The 19,549-nt window shown below is 39.5% G+C and overlaps 2 protein-coding genes across 3 annotated transcripts; both read left to right on the top strand.

The window, feature by feature from the left end:
• The first annotated feature begins 7,324 nt into the window (after positions 1–7,324).
• On the top strand, positions 7,325–14,836 carry znf451 (zinc finger protein 451). Of its 2 annotated transcripts, none has more exons than XM_085369362.1 (13): positions 7,325–7,438; positions 7,685–7,748; positions 7,992–8,075; positions 8,177–8,290; positions 8,812–8,923; positions 9,307–9,454; positions 9,562–9,688; positions 9,776–9,935; positions 10,118–10,256; positions 10,394–11,910; positions 11,980–12,048; positions 13,314–13,379; positions 14,737–14,836. In XM_085369362.1, the coding sequence occupies exons 2-13, from the start codon at positions 7,689–7,691 to the stop codon at positions 14,775–14,777; spliced, it is 2,637 nt and encodes an 878-aa protein (XP_085225488.1). In that variant the 5' UTR covers positions 7,325–7,438; positions 7,685–7,688; the 3' UTR covers positions 14,778–14,836. The 2 variants fall into 2 exon arrangements, with proteins under 2 accessions (XP_085225488.1, XP_085225489.1); XM_085369363.1 differs by lacking the exon at positions 7,325–7,438 and adding an exon at positions 7,450–7,584.
• Positions 14,837–15,656: 820 nt separating this feature from the next.
• Positions 15,657–18,587, top strand: bag2 (BCL2 associated athanogene 2). Its single transcript, XM_085369364.1, has 4 exons — positions 15,657–15,702; positions 15,904–16,293; positions 16,575–16,684; positions 17,940–18,587. Exons 2-4 carry the CDS (start codon positions 16,172–16,174, stop codon positions 18,332–18,334), a joined length of 627 nt encoding a protein of 208 aa, XP_085225490.1. The 5' UTR covers positions 15,657–15,702; positions 15,904–16,171; the 3' UTR covers positions 18,335–18,587.
• The last annotated feature ends 962 nt before the right edge of the window (positions 18,588–19,549 follow it).

A 19,549-nucleotide genomic window follows, 5' to 3' on the forward strand; every position in this document is an offset into this window, starting at 1 on the left:
CCAATCATATATGTGGCCTCAGGCATTCAAATTTGCATATTGGGGAATTCGTGGCTTCTAAGTCAACAAGTCATCCATGTCATATAGCTCTAAAAATTCATATTTTAATGATAAATTGTCAACACTTGAAGATTCCCCCATCTCTTCTGAACAAAACGGTGTAAGAATGACCGTTCTAGCCCCTACGGTTAGGAAATTACGGTCATTTGTTTGAGGGGAGTCGTCACTATGAGAAATAGACTGCAAAAATCCTGTGTGTCTCTGTGCTGCGTGTGTAAACAGAAGCACCTGTTTTGGTGGGGAAAAGTGCACAGCCTCTCTGATTGGTGGATTCAAATTCACCAGCTCCCAGGCTGACCTAGAAACTTACTTCTCTCTCCCTGTGTGTGTGTGTGTGTGTGTGTGTGTGTGTGTGTGTGTGTGTGTGTGACAGAGAGAGAGAGAGAGAGAGAGAGAGAGAGAGAGAGAGAGAGGCTTTTAATGGGATGATCTCATTCTAAGATTTAAATTCAATATATTTAGACTGGTTGACTGAATTGGATCTTGTGTGTGGGTCTCTCTGTGCATGTGTGTTTCCTCATGTGTACATATTTGTGATTGTGTGGCTGTAATAAATTTTTTTGCAGATTTTTGTCATTTAACAAGTATATTTGAGGGACCCTCAGCATGTTCAGCATTTTTTCAGCTGTCCATTTTGCTTTTCCAATTTTTCTGTTTAACTTATTACTATTGTGCTAAATCATACTATTTCTGCTATTTTATAAGATTTGTGCTTAATATACTATTTCTGCTTTTATAGGATTTGTGCTTAACACTTAGACCCCCGGAGAGCAGTCATTTTGGTTTTCTACCTTAGACCCCTGCGGAGTCATCATTTTGCGTTTCTACCTTTAAAAGCCGGAGAGCAGTCAGTCAAATGCTGGAGTCGTTCATATGTATATTAGGTCGTTACCTAGGAATTCTGGAGGGAGGGGAGTGGGGGTGAGTGATTGAGGGGGTGGGGGAGTGGAGTGTTGCATGATGTCTTGGAAGCGGTTTCGTGCCATAGTTCCAATTATCTGTGGGTTTCCCAGGTTTGCTGACCAGCAGTCATTTACCGATGGAACCCTGTAAACCCCCCGCAAGATGACAATTGCAATAAATGCCATTAGTTCAGGGAGGTCCATGAACCAATGAACATGCTCCATGCACCACTCAGCAGGCCATTTGTAAATATGTGTACAAATGGTTGGTTTTTTGTACTGTTTTCATCAATAAATGTCAGCAACAAAGGACATACACCCATGTGTGTTGATTTCTCCCTAAGATGGCAAACTGAAACACTCCAAGTTGGTGACTTTTGGAGATTTGTTTCCCTGGATGATTGAGAATGCATCAAGATGAAACACAAAAGGAAGCTCACCGCTTTTGTTGCTGCCATAAATGCCATTAGTTCAGGGAGGTCCATGAACCAATGAACATGCTCCATGCACCACTCAGCAGGCCATTTGTAAATATGTGTACAAATGGTTGGTTTTTTGTACTGTTTTTATCAATAAATGTCAGCAACAAAGGACATACACCCATGTGTGTTGATTTCTCCCTAAGATGGCAAACTGAAACACTGAAACACTCCACTCCCCCACCCCCTCAATCACTCACTGAGTGATTGAGGGGGTGGGGGAGCTGCTAAAAGCGGTGAGCTTCCTTTTGTGTTTCATCTTGATGCATTCTCAATCATCCAGGGAAACAAATCTCCAAAAGTCACCAACTTGGAGTGTTTCAGTTTGCCATCTTAGGGAGAAATCAACACACATGGGTGTATGTCCTTTGTTGCTGACATTTATTGATAAAAACAGTACAAAAAACTAACCATTTGTACACATATTTACAAATGGCCTGCTGAGTGGTGCATGGAGCAAGTTTTGGGTGGCTTGCGACCTAAAATCCAAGTACACAGATGCAAAAAAAATCAGGCCACTGTGCGATGTGTTCACTGCTACAGGTACACATGTGGTAAATGCAGACGACAGATACCGTGGCAGTGCCAGGATTGTGAGTGATTGCTGAAAATGTTGAAATGTACTCACTCACTTTTTATCATTATTTGTAAATATGTGTACAAATGGTTGGTTTTTTGTACTGTTTTCATCAATAAATGTCAGCAACAAAGGACATACAAAGGACATGTGTTGATTTCTCCCTAAGATGGCAAACTGAAACACTCCACTCCCCCACCCCCTCAATCACTCACCCCCACTCCCCTCCCTCCAGAATTCCTAGGTAACGACCTAATATACATATGAACGACTCCAGCATTTGACTGACTGCTCTCCGGCTTTTAAAAGTAGAAACGCAAAATGATGACTCCGCGGTCAATTTAGCCAATTTAGCTTCCACTTCCACCATTTGACTGCTCTCGGGTTTTATAGGTAGAAAGGTAGAAGCCTGGGGATGCTAGTGTTAATATAGTATTTCTGCTAAATGTAGTATTTATGCTTAATCATACTATTTCTGCTATTTTATAAGATTTGTGCTTAATATACTATTTCTGCTTTTCATAGTATTTGTGCTTAATCTAGTATTTCTGCTAAATTTAGTATTTCTGATTAATTATAGTTTTTCTACTAAATCATAGTACAGTATTTCTGCTTTTTATGGGATTTGTGCTAAAACAAAGTATTTCTACTAAATGTAGTATTTGTGCTTAATCATACCATTTCTGCTTTTTATAGGATTTGTGCTTAATATAGTATTTCTGCTAAATTATAGTATTTCTGCCAAATTATAATATTTGTGCTAAAACATAGTCTCAATTTAAAATTACAATATTCATAGTTCATCACAGTGTCTCTGGTAAATCACAATATTTCTGCTCTGTTGTACTATTTTTCTAAATCATAGTGTTTCTGTAATGTTTAAGTATTTTTGGCTAAATATATTCTTTCTGTTATCTTATACTATTTCTCCTAAATTCTTGTATTTTTGAGAAGTTATCATGTTTCTGGTAAGTTACAATATTTCTGCTAAATTCTGCTATGCTATTGTATTTCTGCCAAGTATTATGTTTCCTCTAAGATATTGCAGTTCTGCTAAGTTATTCCATTTTAGCAAACTTCTTTTGCTTCTGCAAAGTTTTTACAATTTCTGCAACTTTTCAGCTTTTTCAGCTACTTTTTGCATACAGCTTCAGCTTTAAGCATCCACACTGCATTTTCGCAGGAAATGCAAATTTTTCTAGTTTATATTGTCTCTGTATTTATATATATGTGTGTGTGTATAACTCTGTAACTTCTGTCGGTGCTGTGCTTTTTTTGGAAATCGAATTTCCCAGAGGAACCCACCCGAGGGATTAATAAAGTTCTATCTAATCTAATCTAATCTAATCTAAAAAGGCCAAAATCAACTTTTGTGCTGGGTCTTGTTTGCCTAAGCAAACATCTTCATTTTCATTTGCTGCATCTTTGTACTGAGCCTTTGTCCATCCAGATTCATCAAAATCTTCTGACAGAACTCAAAAGTGTACTTGTGGTCATTTGGATAGCTCAGATCAAGTGCATAAATCAGTCCAAAGAGGACGATGAATGCCACGATGACACTACCGAGGTTGTTCATAACTGTAGTACCTTCAATGACAACTCCAACATCCTCTGGCTCCTGAATCCCTTCTCTTCTGATGGTGTAAATACCCATGACAGTTGCTGCAGTGGACCTCAACCGTTCATCCTCAGTGGAGGAGGTCTGAAAAACAGGTTGTTTCAGGTTTAAGGGCTCTGTCACTTGGAAGGGGACATATTATGCAAAACTCAGCTTTTGTATCCTTTTGTGCTGAAACATGGGTCTCTACCGCCTCTATAAACACTCCAAACATAAATAAAACCCGTCAATCTGTTTCCTATCAATAGTTTGGGTTCAGGTATTATGTACCTGCCTTAGGGAGGGGCTTGATATAGAGCAGCAGCTCCTCCAGTGTCTATCAGTGTGTGTGTGTGTGTGTGTGTGTGTGTGTGGGCTGGGTCAATTTCCCTTATTTCATCACAATTGGGAACCTTTTGAAACAGCTTGTTTTATGCACATTATTCCTGAAACCAGGAGATTGCTGTAATGGGAGTGACACTAGTTAGTGTCTTGATGCAATCTGCTGTGTTCCTTATAATGAAGACTTTTTACTAATTGGCATAATAAACTGAACTCCATTGGAGTGTTTACTTTCTGAAGTGCCTTGAGATGACTGTTGTTGTGATATACCGCTATATAAATAAACTGAATTGAAACACTGACAGAAAATGGATGAATGTTTTGTCCACATTTACTGTGTTTATAGAGGCAGTAGATACCTACATGGCAGCACCAAAAGAATGAACAATTGAATTTTTGCTGAAACTGTCCCCTTAAAAAGTGCTCTCCAGTGCAAGTTTCAACAATGACTATTAAGAATAATACATATTTCACAATTATATTGTCTCTTTTGAATATATGAGGATTTTGTGTGCGATGAACCTAACTCAAATTGAATCTAGAAAAGAAAGTGTGATAAGCGTACCAGATACTCCTTGAACAGTAGGTCTGGATCTTCATTAAAGTAGATCACCAGGCTTTTAAGAGTATGCTCCCTCTTTATGTCGATGTCATCATACTAATGCAAGGGTGGAAAAAAAAGGGTGAAAAAAATGGAATTGATTGATTGCATTTAATTGATGGGTTTATCATTAGTACCGACCAAACTACTGATCGCCATGATATCCTTGATCTTTTGGCCCTTTGCTCCTTTGCTCCCCTGAAAAATTTGCATCAGCTTGTCTGTTAAATAGTCCAGCTGAGCCAAGAACTTCGCCTGCAGGGGTTTTGTAGTGATCTGCAGGAACTCTGCATTCACCTGGAAATAAAACATACATAAATATAATAAACTAGAAGTTTAAATACAGACTGCTGAATCAACACACTGAAAGTTGCTAAACATTTGAACCATCAGTGAAGTTTGTCAAGACCTAAACTGTTTTTAGCTGAGTTTAGGAATATATCGCCACCTGTTGCTTTGGCATGTTCCTAGCAGCGTTTTCCTTCATTTTTGCGTTTACCTGTGGACGGGATTATTTTTTAAAACGAAAACGGAAAATCTCCGTTTTCAAAAATACCTGTGTAAGTGTGGACGTAGCCGAAATCTTTTATAATAATAAATAGGTTTGAACGTCATGGGAGTGCGCATTGTGCTGCCTGCAGTTACTCTTCCGGCCACATGGTTCGCTTTTGGTAGCACCCTCAGTAAACTATGTAGTGCTTTTAAAGACACCTCAAAACGATACTTTCTACTAGAAAATGGCATATAATAATAAACACAGAATACATAATTTTTAGATTATAAAAAGAAAACAGTAAGAAAGAAGTTAGCTATAGGACATCATCTTTCATTGAGCACAATGGCTAGCTGCTAATAAGCTAGCACATGCTCCGACTTAAAAGTTGGCAGCTACACAATTTCTCCTCTAAAACAAGGCACTTTTGAAAAGACCTGGCTATATTGTCAAAAAAAATAGTATTCAAGCAGAGAAGAGAATGGTAGCACCACCAAAAGTTCAAAAAACAACAGTTACAAGCTTCTATGATAAATAGCATTGCCATAGATTTAGCTGATAAAGAAATACACAATTGGATATATGAAAAAATAATATGTTACCTTACCTGAAGGTGTAGTTTTATCCAAAAAGTACAGAGAGGCCAAGAGCAGCTGGATTCATTTAGGTGATCCTGAAAGAGCGCAAAATTTTCAAAGAAGGCGGACCGTTGTGTAACTCAATAACTTTGTGTTCTTGTGACAAAGACTGCTTTGAGAGAAAATAATTTAGGTTCACCACACGAATAATAATTGCAGTAATGCTGGAGTGCTACATTTGCGTTGAATGAGATTAAAAATAATGTTTAAGCTTAAAGAGGGGCTTGAATTTATTTCTTTGAGTTTACAAATACTTAAGTGCAAAAATGCACTCCTCCTACCCCCAGTGCCCCAACAAACTCATTCATTTTGTGTTCAGAATCAGCCTCTGCTGGTTTTGAATAATTTTAGGTTTACACAAAGAAAATCAAATTAATTTGGTATTTTTTAATTGCATTTGTGAACAACTAACATAATTTGCATGTGTTCTTTGAAAGGAGGACCTGAATCTGTTTTTTGAGTGTACAGAATAGAGTAGATGTGTATTCTGCATTCAACAACGTGGTAGAGAAGGGCGCAGATGAGCACCATGTAATGCTGCTATTTACATATGTGTTTGGTGTTTATGTATATGAAGGTGTACAATTCATCTCTCCACTAAACGATGTTAAATATGATACATAAATATGAATCTAGGTAAAGTTGGCGCCTCTGGCGGGGATAACTAGAATATTAAAATAGTTGTAGTTGGTAACATCATCGCGCTTCGACCCGGATTAGATAAGAGCGCAGAGGCGGACTTTGTTCTCTCGTGTATTTTGTAGCAAGCCCAAGCTCCGTCCACGCGGCGCACACTCTGCGAACAAAAAAACCGCACCCGCGTCCGCATGACGTCATGACGTCCGGACTAGCTGCGTTTACGTTTATTTGGGATGTTGTAGCAGTGAGCTACCAATCTGACAGAGTGAGCAACACAGGCACAGGTAATGCGATGCTTATCTTAATTTAAACCATGAGTCTCAGTTATGCCGCATTTGATCGGTTTTACCGGACGTTAGCCCCTCGTCGGCATCCATTTATTTTTTTTAGAGAAGGTCGTGTAGCACCTTGTGGGAATGGGGGTTTTAGTTTCAGAAACACTTCCAGTAATACCCTACGAAGCGGACATTAGTTAAGCGGTGTGAAAACGCCAAAACTGCAAACACTCGTTTACAGTTTTTAATTTTTTAAAAATCTAACATTACACAACATAATATTATCTTGCATATCTCACACAGTGAGTGTTTGGGACCCATGAGTTATTTCTTTCAGAGTGGAGATATCACTGCTAATAATAGTCTTCACCAGAGTATGGTTGGTAGAACAATCCCCCAGCAGAAGATGAGTGAATTCTCGGTGACATGTAGGGCTTTTTAACTTCGATCATTTCAATGTGTGTAAAAATCGCTTTGATTTACATACTATGATCATCGAACTTCATGCAGCCCGTGAACGCACCACCATAGTGTAGTGGCGCGTAACTTCTTCTTCGTTCCACTTTTGAAGTGCTGTTTAGAAGCTCGCAGCTCACTCCTGCCGCCGCTGGTTAACAGGTATACTGCAACAACACTGATTTAAGTCGTTGAATAGTTGCTGTAGAGCAGCTCCCACATGAGAGGCAGCACCGAAGAGAAGTACTAAATGAGGTGGCGAAACGAGGAAGAAACTATGCCCCCATGTTGAATTTCTACACGGGTGACCCTCGTTAAAGCAAGTCGTATTTTCCTACTTTTAAAAGGCTTGACAACGACAAGAAGTTTTCAAAAAAAGGTGCATGCTAATATTCGTTTGCTCAACGTCTCGCATATTTGCTACGAGACCTAAGCTATCCAGCTGCTACTGTTTCCTTTGCCTAACTGTCTGTGTTGTTCAGGCTTAGCTTAAACGTAACTGTTAAGCTAATTGCACCAAAAGAGGTAATTATAATTGTTACTGTGTTGTCCGAAGAACTGTCGCTTAGCTTTATAAGCACGTACTCCAGCTTGAAAACGTGTGTTATCTTCCCGTTACCTTTAGGAACATGTCCTCCACAGTTGACGCAGATGAAGATGAGGTGGAAAAAGAAGTCGAGTTTGTATCAGTAAGTCATATGCACTCTGGCTCTATTAAATAAATATTAGTTGAAAATGATAACATTTTGGTTTTCAAACTAGTGGCATTGTTCACTGTCACGTCAATGAAGCCTAATAAACAGACGGCTATTTTTTCTCTCAATTCACTGATGTCTCATACTGTCCAGGTCCTTATGATTTGGACTTTAGATGTGTTTTATAAGCCTGAAATAGTGTTGATGTTTTTCTTTCTTTTTCTTTTTTTAATGCAGGAGGGCCCTCTCAGACCAGTATTGGAATGTATTGACCTGTTGAGTGACAGTGAGGATGAGGGATGTTCATCATTGCCCAATACAGTAAGTTTTTTTTTAAACAGATCATTTGGTTATTTAATCCTTTTAATTCATATGTTAATATCCTTTTTTTCTTAAAAACACATTATTTCTTTCAATTGTAGCTTGAAGATAAAATCAGCCGACATAAAGCACGTGTTACATCTACCCTGGACAGACTGGCACACCAAGTGGCTGTACAGAAAAAGGAACGAGCAGATAAATGCAGAGCATTCAAGGTAAGGTTGTTGACAAATAAACTGAGCCACTGTCATTTGTTGTTTGTTGGACTTTCATTAATCATTTAGCCTGTCAGAAAATTGATTCTGTTTTCACTGTTTCCATTCAGATCTGTACCTTTTTTTTATGCACAGCAGGAAAGAAAAGATGCATTGCCTTATGCTTTATGTGAACTGTTGTAAAATAAATTTTACTATGAATTTTAAATTGCTAACACATACATGTGCTCATTAACATATTCACAAAGAACATGAAATTTAAACTCAACTTTAGATCCTCACCAAGATTTTACTGGGTTAGTGTATGGGTAGATTAAGCCCAACTTTATGAGCAGCAGTGCCCCCCTGTGGGCACAAAAAATGGGGAAGGTAGTCTATTCATAACATGCAACATTACTTGGAGAACCAACATTAAACAGTCAGCTGGTTTTCACTGATGTGTTGTTTTGTTTGTTTGTTTTGTTTTGTGTTTTCTATGTGAGGCAAATATCTTACGTGTTACGTCTTTGTCCCTTTTTCAGGAGAAGCAGATCCTACAAAAAGCTCATGGACAACAGGAGCTGGCTGTTAGCGCTGTAAATGGGATTAATCAGGAAGCCAAACGTTGTGTAGACATGTGGTTAAAGATGCCAGGTAATTATTGATCGGAATTAGAAATCTGTTGTAGTTGTTTTACTCAAATAAGTAGAACGACTTTTAAAACATTTTCCTGTTACGTAGTTGCTGTTTGTTTTTGTCTTTTTGGTTTGTTTTTTACATTTCTATCAGTATGCTAATTGCCTCTGCCAAGGAGGTCATGTTTTTGGTAGTGTTTGCATGTGTACATGTTATTCTGTCTATCTGTAAACACAATGGCTTGAAATGTTTTGAATGAATTCTAAACAAACCTTCTAGTGGTGTAGAGTGGCTTGCATCCACCGGGGTCAAATCAATGATTTATTGGTGCAATTTTCTGTTATAGTTGTCAGTGGAGTGGCTTGTGGGACTTAACATACTGCAATATTGTGTTTATCTAGGTCTTAAACCTGGAGCGATCAGTGCTGGTTCCGAGGGAAGACAAAGAGCTTCTTTCCACAGAACTATCTCAACTAGGCATACTTGTCCAGTAATTAACTGTGGTCGAGTTTATGATAATGCTTCCCTCCTTGATGGACACTTGAAAAGGTAATAATTCTTCATTCGTGAGTGTGTTGGTACAGCGGCTTAACTGTTTTCCTCACAAAAAATGGTTGTCTCTTGCACATGTATTGAGTAAAAGCTCTTGTATGCAGGTTTGATCACTCCCCATGTGACCCGACTATCAATCTTAAAGGAAGTCCATCAGAGTTTTTTGCCTGTGTTGCATGTGGAAAGAATTTTCAGGCCAAAGAATCCTGGAGGAACCACGTTAAGTCGAAGGTCTGTGCACTTTTCTGACTGTGCAATTAGAAGTTGCAGCCTGAATCCCTGCATGGTGTAATAATTCAGAACTGTTTTGGTTACTAGGTGTCCTCGTCTAATGCCGATGGTCATAGCATCAACCAGATGTATCAGCGAATTGTGTGTTTTGCATGTCCTGCCTGCTACAACCTCTTCAACCTCAGAGACGAGTGTCTCCAGCACATGTCAGCCGAAAGCCACTTCAAAGACTCACTCGCCTTAAGAGGTAATTTTTTTCTTTTTTTTTCTTTTTTTCCTCTAATAAATAAAATCATTACTTAAAAACAGCATTTTATATTTACTCAGGTTACCTTTGTTTGTGTGGTTCTAGAAGGTCTTAGATACTGGAAAGTAGCTAAATGAGCCAATTTGCATTTTATTTTACATTTGATTTTAAAAAACCCACAGGAAGTCCGCTGCCAGTCCCTGTCCCTCAACATGTCAAGAATCGTCTCATCGCCTTGTGCAAAGATGTAGCGTTCAGTGTCCGCTGCTCTTTGTGTCATAACGTACTGATCTCCCATCAAGCAGCTCAAGCTCACTTTAAGTATGTTTTGTTTTTGTTTTGTTTTTTTACAACATTTGAATGTAGTGAAACCTCTTTATATATATTTCACTGATTGTATTCAGATCCTTTATGAAACTCATTTTTATGGCCCTTGTCCCTCATTTTCCTCTTTTTAGTGTGTACTGCAGACAGGGCTGTGCTGTGGCCAAAGCTGACAAGACGATAGTGCAGGTCATGAATCAGCTGCAAGTGCGAGGACAGTGTTCTGTCTGCTGTGAAATCTTCCTCAGCCAAGCTGAAATTGAGAGACACAGGGAGTCGATGCAGCATGAAGTTGAACTCAACCAAACAATGGCAAAAGCACTTCTTCAGCACTGCAGGTTTAGTGAAATTCAACACTTGAAGAGAGCTAGAGACTCAACAGACACAGAGGAGACCACTGGCCTTGCAACACCTCTCAAAAGAAACAGGAAGAGCGACGACCATGACAGATTTCCAGCTAAACAGCAGAGCTTGGGGACAAGTGTGACTGTTACCAGTAGCGGGAGCGTAACAGCTTGGTGTTGCGAGTGCGGTCTTCAGTTCTCAGACGAGGCTGGAGCCAGTAAGCACCTTCTGGCTGTGAACCAAATTTTCCATCAGTGTGGCGTGTGTGGCAAACATATGGGGGAGTCTTCCATTGCACGTCTGCATATGAGTCGCTTTCACGGGGGCGCTCATCTCTCAAACTTCCTCTTCTACTGCCGCAAGTGCAAAGTGGAAATGCCTCGGTACGAAGACATCCTGTCACACGTGTCCGGAGCTCACAGCGGACACACGTATTTCAGTGAACAAGAAGTGCCTGAGCAGCTTCCCATAATCGTTGATGTCAAGCCATCCACTAGCAGTGACGTCACATTTCACTCCTCGTCTGTGGCCAAAGTCCAGCTGAGCACAGAGGTGTCTTCATCAAAAGTAGAGCAGTCTTGGATGTGCAGGATGTGCGAGGATGTCTTTGACTCGGAGGCTGCCGTCCGTAAACACTGCAGCGATGTTAGTAGTCACAGCTTTCAGAGATTCGTCTGCGGACACTGTCCACAGAAGTTCTTCAAAGAGTCCACCGTACGGAGACACTGTATGAATGAGCATGATGGGCTTGTAAAAACTTCCTATTTCTGCGGCCTCTGCGACAGCATGGAGTTTGGATCTGAGGAGGAGTTTTTTGAGCACTACAAGAATCTTCACAGTAAGGACTACTACTGCATGGATGAGGTTGAAGTTGTTCAGCCAGATGCCGCTGATGCTGCCGCTGCCGCTGAGAGGACCAGTCAGTTTACATGCCCGTGCATGGGTTCGGAAAAAAGTAAAGAGGACATGAAAGCCACTTACACACAATGCATGAGGAATCTGGCTGCGGAAGAAAAATGCCAGTACATCTGTGTGCCTTGCGATGTATCTGTTCCATCCTATGCACAGATCAAGACTCATGTCCACACAAAACACACAGCCTTGAACCTGGACAGGAGCTTTGACATCAGATGCAAAGACTGCCAAGAGAGTTTTATGGATGTACCGAGTTTCCATAAACACTACCACTTGCAACATTGTACACTGGATCCCTGCATGAGTTCCAGGACCTGCAGGAAAAGCTCAAAAGCCGAACCCACCACTCCAATAATACCTAATGCTGCGGAGATCAAACCAGACAGCAATGGTAAATCTGTTAAAATGATTCACATTTAATGTCTTGTTTTTGGATGTTAATTTGTATTCATGTTCGCAGAGATTGACGACGAAACGCTGACATTTTTGAACATTGATCACACCAATGACGAGAGTGAAGTGCAGGAAGGTAGGCAGTAAACTATACATATATATCACTGATATACAGATGAGGCCAGAATTATTAGTCCCCCTATGAATTTTTATTTTTATTTTTTTTAAAAAGTGCTGTTAAACAGAGGAAAGAATTTTAATCACAGCTTTTCAAAAAATCTTAGATTTTTATTGGTTACATTATTTTTATTTTGCACACAGGAACCAAATTATTTACACAAACTACCAGATAAGTCATCCTGATGCTAATAGGTGGTGTATCCTTTTTGCTGGATAACAGCCTGCAATAGTTTTTTGTAGTTTTCAACAAGTCTCACACACATCGCCTGAGCAATCCCTGTCCATTCCTCTTTGCCTAGTCTCTCAAATGCGTTCAGATTTGATGGGCTCCTGGCATAGTCCTTGGTCTTCTGTTTACCCCACATCAAGTCAGGTCTTTGAGCAGTCCAGCCAGTAATGCTGACTTTGGTCTTCTGGAGGTAGTTCTTCACCAGGAGTGACTTATTGTTTATGTTGTCATGTTGAAAGACAAAGTGACTGCTCAGACCCAATTTTCCTGGTTTTCTTTAAAAATTTTCTCATATCTTTTTTTCCTTCAGGATTTCTTTGACTTTGACAAAGGTGTTTTTCACATGATAACTCAAACTCTTTTTGAGGTTCTTATGCTTTCTTTAAATTGGAAGATGAACCCACAGCTTTAATGATTTTAAAAGCTTTGAGCATTACAAAAATAAAGCACATCATTGCACAGTGGTGGTTTTTGCTATAGCTAAATAAAAAGGCCAGTTTTCTCAGGGAGCAAATATTATTGACCCTGGTTAAAAAAAAAAAAAAAAAAAATCTGAAACAATTCTGTTATTGTGTGCAAATAGAAATAATTTATGCTTCCTAAAGAAAACTAGTGTGTTTAGTAATCCTATGTTGAAAATCCTTAGCTCTATTAAAAAAGTACTAGAGCAAGTTTGAAATGGACAATTTTTTTAATTTAATTTATTTTATTTTAATAGGGGACTAATAATTTTGTTGTCACCTGTAACTAGAAAGAAAAGACTGGATACTAAATAAACGCTACTTCTTTTTTTCTCTCTTTTCGTCATGAGACCCTAACGGCTGTCTGTTTAAAGAGAATTCTTGCTTTAGCTCAACTGCTAATAATTATTTGCATAATTAATCCTATGAATGTCCTCTCAAACAAAAACACACTGATTTACTTGTCTTAAAGTATCCTCATTAATCTTGATTTTTAACAGCTTGGATAAACGACTCTGTATTCTGTTACAGTTGAATCGGATGATGAAATGAAACGCGCGCTGTCTTTGAGCGCAGAAGAAGGACAAGAGTCAGCAGGTATGTGTGTGCAGGGCTGAGGATATAGTCTCTTTCTCTTTTGAACAGTTTGTAAGTCAGTACAATACGACATATTGTATTTTTTTGTTATTATATTCAGATAAACATCCAGTAAGTTATACAGTCGGTGATTGTTAACATTGCCCTGCACATTAAGGAATGAAAATGTCAATGGATAACATGCAGGCTTAAAAAATATTTGAACAGTTGGTTCAGTGAGGTTTATTCCCAGCCTTCTGGGAGAGTTTTTTTGTTCTTTTATTAGATAGGAACAGACAGGAAATATGGGAGATGCAGTGTGATGTGCACTCGCAGTCTGGCTGGCCAGGAATCGAACCGTGACTCACTGCTTGGAGGAATTTGAACACATTTAACAAACATCGAGATAAAGAATGTGTTTGATCAAAAGGATGAAAGAGAAACTCGACTGTAGTTTTGTGTACTAAAATGATGTCAGGCTTACATTTGAGAAAGCAGGAACCTGCTGCTTAAATCGGAAAGTAATGTGATGAATTACATCTGTGTAAACAGGTTCTTCAGAAATTCATAAATTCCCTTCCTACTGGGGACAAACAGTAAAAGACTGTGATGTGAGCTCAAGCATAGGATGACACGTTCATCCGACCATCTCAATCTTCAATCCTCCATGGTTATGAAATATTTTCAGAAAGATGAAGAGAGAAGTCAGTCCTCGGAACAAAAGGCACTCAGAAAGGCCACCATCAGATTACAAAAAATGCTTAGAAACGCCACAGAGGAGTGCTTTGAGCAGGATTACAGACACAGCTCATTTCAAAGACAAAGTGTGGGTAGAGGGGAGTGGAAACTATCCAGCTCACAGACTGGGACAGCTAGGCTTAAATTTACAAATAACACGCACAGAAAGTCTGCAGCTTTTGAAGGTGTTATTTTCAGACAAGTCCAAATTTAGCATTCATGCTGATCTCTTGAATGGAGTAAGAAACTCCAATCAGTGTCCAGATTTTAGATTTCATCAAAATATGAAATCTAAAACAAAGCAGCTGCCTACTGAAAGAATATTTTTCCCAGGAGAAGATTTTTAGAACGATGTCGGCACGGAGTGAGAGTCAATCTTTATGGCACCTGTGAGATGTCATGAAGAGGGGGGCGGGGAGTGTGGATGACCTAAAGGCTCAGCTGGCTCAAAGACGAAGGAAACATTTTGGGGATCACTATAAATAGATTTGGAGATATGAAAGAATAGAAATGTTAAAGTTATGACATTGTGGTCAACATAAAATGTTCTCAGTGTTGTTGAAATGATGCAGTTTGTAGTGTTTTCCATATGGTCATGCTGGTATGAATGAAGGTTTTCTCGTGTAATTTGTTTTCACAGAGTTGGAAGAAGCTCTCAAAAGAAGCCTCCTGGAGTTCTGAGAAAGCCAGTAGTGCTTTTGTAACATGCTGTTCATCGAACGTTATACTAGAATGTTTTGTACAAGGTAACGTGTTCAGAATATAATAAAGAATTAAATGTTTGTCCTGTTTCTTACTTTTTCTGCGTTTTTCATTATTTGCAGTAAGTGGACACCAAACTGAACCTTGCAGATTTGCAATTTTGTAAGCTTGATACTTGTGAGGAGCCAGAGTGTTTCGACACGTGTGCTATAGATGGCATCCACCACACTGCAAGATGCCTGAGCTGAACATGTGACCACAGTGCTGTGTCTCCAGTTGCGCTCTGTTTTCCAGTGTATTGTATGTCACAGACTCTTCGCATGGTGTCATGTGAATCCTGATCCTTCTACGCTAGAATGTTAGATTATTTTTCTTAAGGAAAAAGCTTTTGCAATACCCAGAAGTCTGCAATATAAATTCACATAATTGTTGTGCTCCAGAAATGTGTTAATTTGGTGCACACACTTAAGAGTGCACTCGAGTAAAACTCGTATACCCAGCAATTAATGTTCCCAAGGGGCCCACATTACAAACTGGGACTACCGCAGTACCAGTTTCTCATGTGGGCTCTTGGATAAAATTAACAGCTCATCCCTGCATACACTGATCTGGGTAGCCAATTCCTTTTCATGGATTAACACTGAAAATATGAATTCAGAATTATTATATTGTACTCAACTGCAATATATCCGTCAAAGTTTCCATTCCCTTGGCTGTTACAAGCCAGATATCTGATTTTGGGCAAGTTGGCTAAAGAGCAAACGCTTTGAAGATAGTTGACTATGAGGTAAGTCTTGGGTGTTGTGCGCTGACACAGTACAAGTTAATTAGCACTGGGCTCCTGGTTGTAGAATTTGGCAGCTCCAGGCTAACTGCAGTGCCAGAGGTGAAGATGCCTTTGTTGGTGAGTAAAAACTCCTCATGTAATGTAAGGAATTTACAATATAGTATAATTTTTTTTAATATATATATTTTATAGTACTTTAGTCATTGACATAAATCACTGTCAGAGTTAAAAGGTTTTGGTGGTGGATTCAGCAAAGTCTATTAACTAGTTTTGTTGAACAAAAAATAGTGACTGTTATCCTATTAATTTAAATCCTAGCTCGTTTTTCTGTGGGCCGGACGGCCGTTTCCGGGGTCCTTCAGGGGGTCCTCGGACCCTCGTTTTGAGAGCATAGTTCTGGGCTCCTCGGGAAGCTTCTATGAGGAGTGAGTGAAGGAAGTCACAGCCCATGTTTGGAAATGTTCTCCCAGGGGCGCTGCAGCAGCAGCCGGTGGAGCTACAGTCAGCTGGACAGCTCGGAGTTGACCGCACACGGGATTTGTTTTTACTACGGAACGGATCAGCCTTGTGACGGGTGTTCATCATCATGGCTCAGGCAAAAATACAGGCGAAGATGAACGAGGCTACCTGTAGCAAGTTCAGCAGGACGCTATCCATGGCAGATCGCTCGGGGCGGCTGCTGGAAAGTTTGGACCAGCTGGAAATGAGGTAGTTAAGTAACGGGCCTTAGCATGAGCCACCTATTCAAGCATTGTCCTTTGTGGGATATATATGACTGCTCACATTTTCTATAACAAGTTATTACAGCGCTTAAAATGTGCCATAAAAGTAGCTTTAATTTCTTAGCGGTTTTCCGAGAACAGTTAATGATCACGTTTTATAGGTGGGTTGCTTTAGGTTCGTAGCTCACAGCATCATAATCATTACTCTCGCAGTTTAAGGATGCTTTTCAATGGACGGTTATTGTCATGCTTTGTTGTTTCCAACAGGGTGGAGTCTTTACGCGAAGCGGCATCGGCCATGGAGCAGGAAAGGGAGTGCATCCTGGAAATGATTCAATCTCTACAGAACAGTCAAGAAATGCGTAACATCTGTGCTGGTGAGGCGGCTTGCTGACTATCACAACTTGAACTCAAAAGTCACGCGCTGGTTGATGTCACTGTGAACATATAGCCTCCTAGTATCATTTTGCTGTGTTTTGAATTCCTGTATTTTCTGCTCTGATGCCACTGCAACATTGTGATCCAATGAAGACACGCTTTGAAAGTTAACTTTGCTGTTGGGTGGAGGTGGGCTCGTGAATGTCTGAGGATTTAAAGAGTTCCACCCAAGTAGTTGTTTACAGCTCATGGATGTCATTTATACATCAAGCTCTATTTTAATGAAGGCACTAAACTAGGCTGAACATGCTCATTGAAAACCACCTGCAGTCTTTATTTGATTACCCGTATTTCTTTTCTTTTTTTTTTGTTTCCAAAGAAAGCGTCCACTTGCAAAGAAATCATTACAGTGTACAGTATTAGGCAGAAGTCTTGAGCCACTCCTTATTTCTTTCTACATTGACAGTAAAGTGGAAATAAGTGCAGTGATGTAGTAAAACATGCACAAATAAATAGAAATACAAAATATATGTGGCAAAACAGAATTTGGGCTACTGCCTTTTGTTCTGTTCTCTGTCAAAACGATCCCACCCTGCTTCAGTAATGTTGTGCTTTGGGCTCTGGGGAGTCCAGTCCATTACAGATAGTGTTCCATTGTGTGTTTCCTCTGTCTGGCTTTTAATCCATTAGCAATGTGTTTGGGATCATTGTCATGCTGAAAAATGAAGCCAATCAGATGCTTTCCAGATGGTACTGCATGGTGGATCAAAATCTGACGGTAGTTTTCTGTGTTCATAATTCATCAATTTTGACAAGATCCCTAACACCGCTGATACTTACTGCTGTGTCTCTTTCCTGACCTCCTCCATACATACTGATGACAGTTTGAGGCAGAAAATTCAAATTCAGCAGACTTGATTTTCTTTCTATTTATCTGCTGTAGATTGTTTTTACACCAGCTGCTTTGTCTCTCAGAGAATTTTTTTAGAAAGGCTTTGCAGATCTGAAGTGTAGATGTGTAAGCCCACCCTGTTGTTTTACACTGCATAAAATAACTGTGTCCCTGGCTTCTGGTAGACTGAGCACAGTCATGAACATGGAAACTTCAGATAATAAAGACAAGGGCAAGGATTTGAATTTAGATAAATCTAGCCAACATGCTACCCCTTACAAAACCTAGTTATCTGTGGTAAATGTATTTTTTCACTTAATGTATTTTATTTTATTTTTTCCCCTGTGTGTCGTGTCTCTTAGGAGAGAGAGAGGAGTTAACTTTAACTGCAGACCGTTTAATGGGCCGGACGCTGTCTGTGGAAATCTCTGTTGGGACAATCAGAAACCCGCAGCAGGAGGAGGCGCTACAAAAAGCCACATCCATCATAGATGAAATAGTGAAAAAGTTGCTGGACGACATGGAGGGGAGCAGGCAGAAGCTGCTGGCCCTGCACGCCGCATGTGTGACTGAAGCACCGGCCATTCCCATCGACCAGAAGTTTCAGGCCATTGTGATCGGTTGCGCTCTGGAGGACCAGAAGAACATAAAGCGGAGGCTGGAGACTCTATTGAGAAATGTTGAAAATGCTGAAAAGAACATCAAGATTATGGATCATCAAAAACTCGAGAACACAAAAGCAAACGGTAGTCAATAAGACTCATCACCAAAGCATTAAATGTGCCTTGAATGTTCGCTTTCAGAAGGCTGCTACTTGTAGCAAGAAAAGTGAGCAACAAATATCCAGTTTTACCAAATCATTGTCATTTTTACATTGATCTACTTAATATTGGTTACTTAATGTTTATACAATGTACGTGTGTGTTCACATATGCACCTAGTGCAGTAAAAGATTCTGAACAGCAATGAATTAAACAACTCTCTTTTTGTTTCATTGCCTCACTTTTAAATTTAGGTAGTTGATTTTGTAAGTGCACACACTACCTCTTTGTGTGAAATCAACACAAGATATATGGATTTTATTTTGTATTTGCACATATGAGTTTTATTTCAGATCACGTGTCAAAAAACGAAATAAACCTGTTGTCTTATGAGTGTCGGGCAGAGACTTCTTTAAATATACAGTGCAGCATGTGGCAAGTGCCTCTGTTTATTTAGAGGCATTATCCTCTACACCACGTGTCCACACACGTGGTGTAGAGGATAATCTATAGGACAAATTTTAAAATCGAGACTTACAACACTTAGTTGTTTTGTGTCAAATAGAAAAACAATGTCAGCAGTGCAAAGGGCATACAATGTTTTAAGTAAGTAAAGGTTGCCTTTGTCTAGGAGCCCTACATATTATCACTTGCTCTTCCCCAGCGGATGGCATTTGAGCAAACTCATCTATTGTTTGGCATTTGGCATAAGGATATGAAATAACATAGAATATGAGGATCATGAGGTATGAGTTTCTCGTGTCAAGGTACTAAGAGCAAGGCTAAACTTCTACACCCATGTTAGTTGTTTATTAACTTGTAAAACTGCCACGGGTACAGACAACCATCTTTTATCCAAACTGTCTGCACTTCTAAAATTACCTAACCTTATTCACTCTAACTAAATGTACCCAGTTAAAATAATAACAACATTCTGGTTAAAGAAACTGTCATGAAATCATACAATGGATGCTCAAGAAATTTTTTATTTATATCAGATTGCCACTAAACACTGTCTCACAAACAAAACAACAGACACACAGTTGTGTGGCACACTCCAGGGTGTGACACAACAAAACTGCAAGTCGTGTCGTTTTTCTCAGGCTGAAAGCCAACACAAGTTGGTTTGTCTTTCTAAAGGTGTGAATCTGCTAATGAAGTCATGTGAGAAAAAGTAAAAGTAAAATTAAGACACAAAGATTACACCTGAG

The sequence above is a fragment of the Diplotaxodon limnothrissa genome, linkage group LG13 (genome assembly GCF_057381915.1).
Source record: "Diplotaxodon limnothrissa isolate DT_005_m linkage group LG13, D_limnothrissa_male_GT1.1, whole genome shotgun sequence".
In the NCBI taxonomy this organism is placed as follows: Eukaryota; Metazoa; Chordata; class Actinopteri; order Cichliformes; family Cichlidae; genus Diplotaxodon; species Diplotaxodon limnothrissa.

Coding starts and splice junctions, on each gene's coding strand:
- znf451 (XM_085369362.1), top strand. CDS start 7,689: ATGTCCTCCACAGTTGACGCAGATGAAGATGAGGTGGAAAAAGAAGTC. Junction 8,291..8,811: donor ATAAATGCAGAGCATTCAAG/GTAAGGTTGTTG, acceptor TCCCTTTTTCAG/GAGAAGCAGATCCTACAAAA. Junction 13,380..14,736: donor AGAAGGACAAGAGTCAGCAG/GTATGTGTGTGC, acceptor TTGTTTTCACAG/AGTTGGAAGAAGCTCTCAAA.
- bag2 (XM_085369364.1), top strand. CDS start 16,172: ATGGCTCAGGCAAAAATACAGGCGAAGATGAACGAGGCTACCTGTAGC. Junction 16,294..16,574: donor TTGGACCAGCTGGAAATGAG/GTAGTTAAGTAA, acceptor TGTTTCCAACAG/GGTGGAGTCTTTACGCGAAG. Junction 16,685..17,939: donor AATGCGTAACATCTGTGCTG/GTGAGGCGGCTT, acceptor CGTGTCTCTTAG/GAGAGAGAGAGGAGTTAACT.